This window comes from Merops nubicus, unplaced genomic scaffold (genome assembly GCF_000691845.1).
Source record: "Merops nubicus isolate BGI_N331 unplaced genomic scaffold, ASM69184v1 scaffold21818, whole genome shotgun sequence".
Classification (NCBI taxonomy): Eukaryota; Metazoa; Chordata; class Aves; order Coraciiformes; family Meropidae; genus Merops; species Merops nubicus.
This window is the reverse complement of record NW_008625384.1, coordinates 13,207-15,835: the sequence shown is the minus strand read 5'-3', so window position 1 is coordinate 15,835 and position 2,629 is coordinate 13,207. Positions and strand designations below refer to the sequence as shown.

The window sequence follows — 2,629 nt, the reverse complement described above, 5'->3', positions numbered from 1 at the left end:
TGGGGCTGCTCTCCTCCCTGGGCAGGGCTGAGCAGCAGGGGAGGTGCTGCACGGGTCACCTTGTCCTTGCAGTGCTGCTTGCACTGTCCTGGCGGGTGCTTTAGGGCAGGTGAGAAGCCTGGTGTTATTTGAAGATCAGTCATAGACTAGGTTGGGTTGGAAGGGATCTAGAGGATCATCTGGTTACAGCACTGCTGCCATGGGCAGGGACACCTCCCACTAGAGAAGGTTGCTCAAAGCCCCATCCAGTCTGGTTTTAAGCACATCCAGTGATGGAGCATCCACAGCTTCCCTGGGCAACCCCTTCCAGTGTCTCAACTCCCTCACAGTGAAGAATTTCTTCCCAATACCTAACCTAAATCTACCCTCTTCCAGTTTGAAACCTTCACCCCCCTTCTTATCACTAGATAAAGAGTCCCTCTCCATCTTCCCCGTAGGCAAAGTGGCCCATGGGAGGTGAGGTTAAACATGGCAAGTGGAGCAACATCTCCTGAAGCCCTGAGGTGCTAGGCACTAACTCCTGGGGCAACATGAACACCAAAGCTCTGCAAATGGGAGTGCTATTACTTAGGACACAGCCTCTTCTTCTGAGGACTTTCCAGCATGTGTCCACCCATGGGTTCCCTCCCCTCGATGAGTCCAGCTCTGCCCTACACCCAGGGAAGTCCCCTGGTTAGCACAGAGCCAGCCCCACCACCCCTCACGGCTGAGCAGCTGTCGGGATCTCCTCTCGGGGAGACTGCCCCCTCCCATCCCTCCTGGGGGTGAGCTGCACCCCACGCTCCCCTTTCTCTTCTGCCTTGCAGGTGAGCAGCTGGAGCTCGGTGGGGAGCCAGCCCTCCACAGCCTCCAGCTCCCTGGCGAAGGCGGCCGTGCCCCACTCCCTGCTGCACCCAGACCCCGGCTCGCCCCCCGCTCGTGCCCGGGCACCCTCCAGCTTCCTGGCAGAGGTACCCTGTGCCCTCCTGCCCACCCCGGCTCAGCACCCGGGCTTGGGGCTCCAGAAATTGCTCCTCGGGCCCTTTCTTTCCCTGCTGTCTGCCCGACCCCGGCAGGGTGGGGAGTGTGTTGGGGTGGGGCAGGGCACAGCGTGGGTCTGGCTGTTTCCAGTCAGAGGGGAACAGGTTTCCCCTGATGCCAGTGTCACAGCAACCCCAGGAAGAGCCAGAAAAAACACAGAACAGAGGTAGGGATGTAGAGACTGAGGTGTGATCCAGTCTATGAAAGCTAGAGATGAGTCAGATGCAGAGACCACCTTATCCACCCCAAAAAAATGCAGCTGTGATAACCGAGTGCCTGGTAAAGGTGACATTTCTAGTTGTGTACATCTCTTGGAGGAGGACTGCTCCTGAGCGTGTGGCTGCATTCCCCTGGGAGCTGAAGTCCTCCCTTCCCTCCTCAGCTCCTCCTGACTGCTCTGTCCCCTGAGCTGCCAGATTTCACCCTACTACCTTCACATCTGGCCAACTCCCACTGCCTCTGTGGGTCATTGTGACCCACAGCCATTCTTCCCTTCCCATCTAAGGCCCTCAGGATTGGTGTAGAACTCTCAAGGTGGGCAAAAACCCTTAGTTTGCCTAAGTCTGTTCATAGCAGGGCTGGCTTACCCATGGGGGAGCTTACCCCTGGGGAGCAGCCAGCCAGCATTCCCCAGCTCTCCACTGCAGGGATCAAATCTAGGTTTGTTTTGGTTCAGTTCCTGCAGTGCCACGGCCAGGCGGGGTCAGCAGAGCTGGATGGGTGCTCGGGTGCAGCAGAGCGGGATGGGTGCTCAGCCACCCCCGTGCCCCAGCATCTCTCCCTGCAGAAGAGGAGCTGGCAGCCCCTGCCCGGCGCTCACTGCAGAGAGCTCCCTGCAGCCCCAGGTTACAGCACAGCAGGCACCTCCTCTCGCCTCCCCCTGCGCCCTCCTGCTCAGCTTTCCTATCTTGAGGAGGTGAGTTGGGCAGTGCAGAGCTGGTGCCCCACGCTGTGCAGGCTGCCCGGGGGTGCAGGGGGCCCAGTTTGCCTTTCCCAGGCTGGAGAAGCAGTCGGTCGCTGCAGGGCTCTGAGCCCTTTGCTCTGTGCTGGGGTGCATCTTGGGGAGCAGGGATGGGGAACCCCCAGAGGACTCGTTGCTGGACTGCAGTGCTAAGTCACCCTCATCAGCACCTCTCTTTTCAGGTCTCTTCTCTGCCAGAGGAACATCTAAGGCCTTCATTGCAGTCACCAGGTGAGGTTCTTGGGAGGCTGCTTGGGTGCTGCAGCCCACCCCACCTCGCCAGCATCTATCTCCATAAACATCACTCAAAGCAGGGCTGAGAGAGGGAGCACTGGGTCTCCTGCATGTCTGTCCTTCCTCCCTTCCTTCCTCCCTCCCTTCCTTCCTCCCTCCCTTCCTTCCTCCCTCCCTTCCTTCCTCCCTCCCTTCCTTCCTCCCTCCCTTCCTTCCTCCCTCCCTTCCTTCCTCCCTCCCTTCCTTCCTCCCTCCCTTCCTTCCTCCCTCCCTTCCTTCCTCCCTCCCTTCCTTCCTCCCTCCCTTCCTTCCTCCCTCCCTTCCTTCCTCCCTTCCTTCATTCCCTCCTTCCTCCCTCCCTCCCTTCCACTGTTTCCCTGTGGTGGGACCCAGACTGTCCCCCTCCCCCTTGCC

The 2,629-nt window shown here is 59.5% G+C and overlaps 1 protein-coding gene across 1 annotated transcript in view; it reads left to right on the top strand.

The window, feature by feature from the left end:
• Positions 1-2,629, top strand: part of PLEKHN1 (pleckstrin homology domain containing, family N member 1) — a gene marked incomplete at its 5' end in the record, with an annotated part of 20,663 nt that overhangs the window by 17,615 nt on the left and 419 nt on the right. Inside the window, 2 exons of the mRNA XM_008945667.1 lie at positions 807-950; positions 2,164-2,212. Of these exons, the coding sequence (XP_008943915.1) occupies positions 807-950; positions 2,164-2,212 (193 nt within the window). The remainder of the gene's footprint in view (positions 1-806; positions 951-2,163; positions 2,213-2,629) is intronic.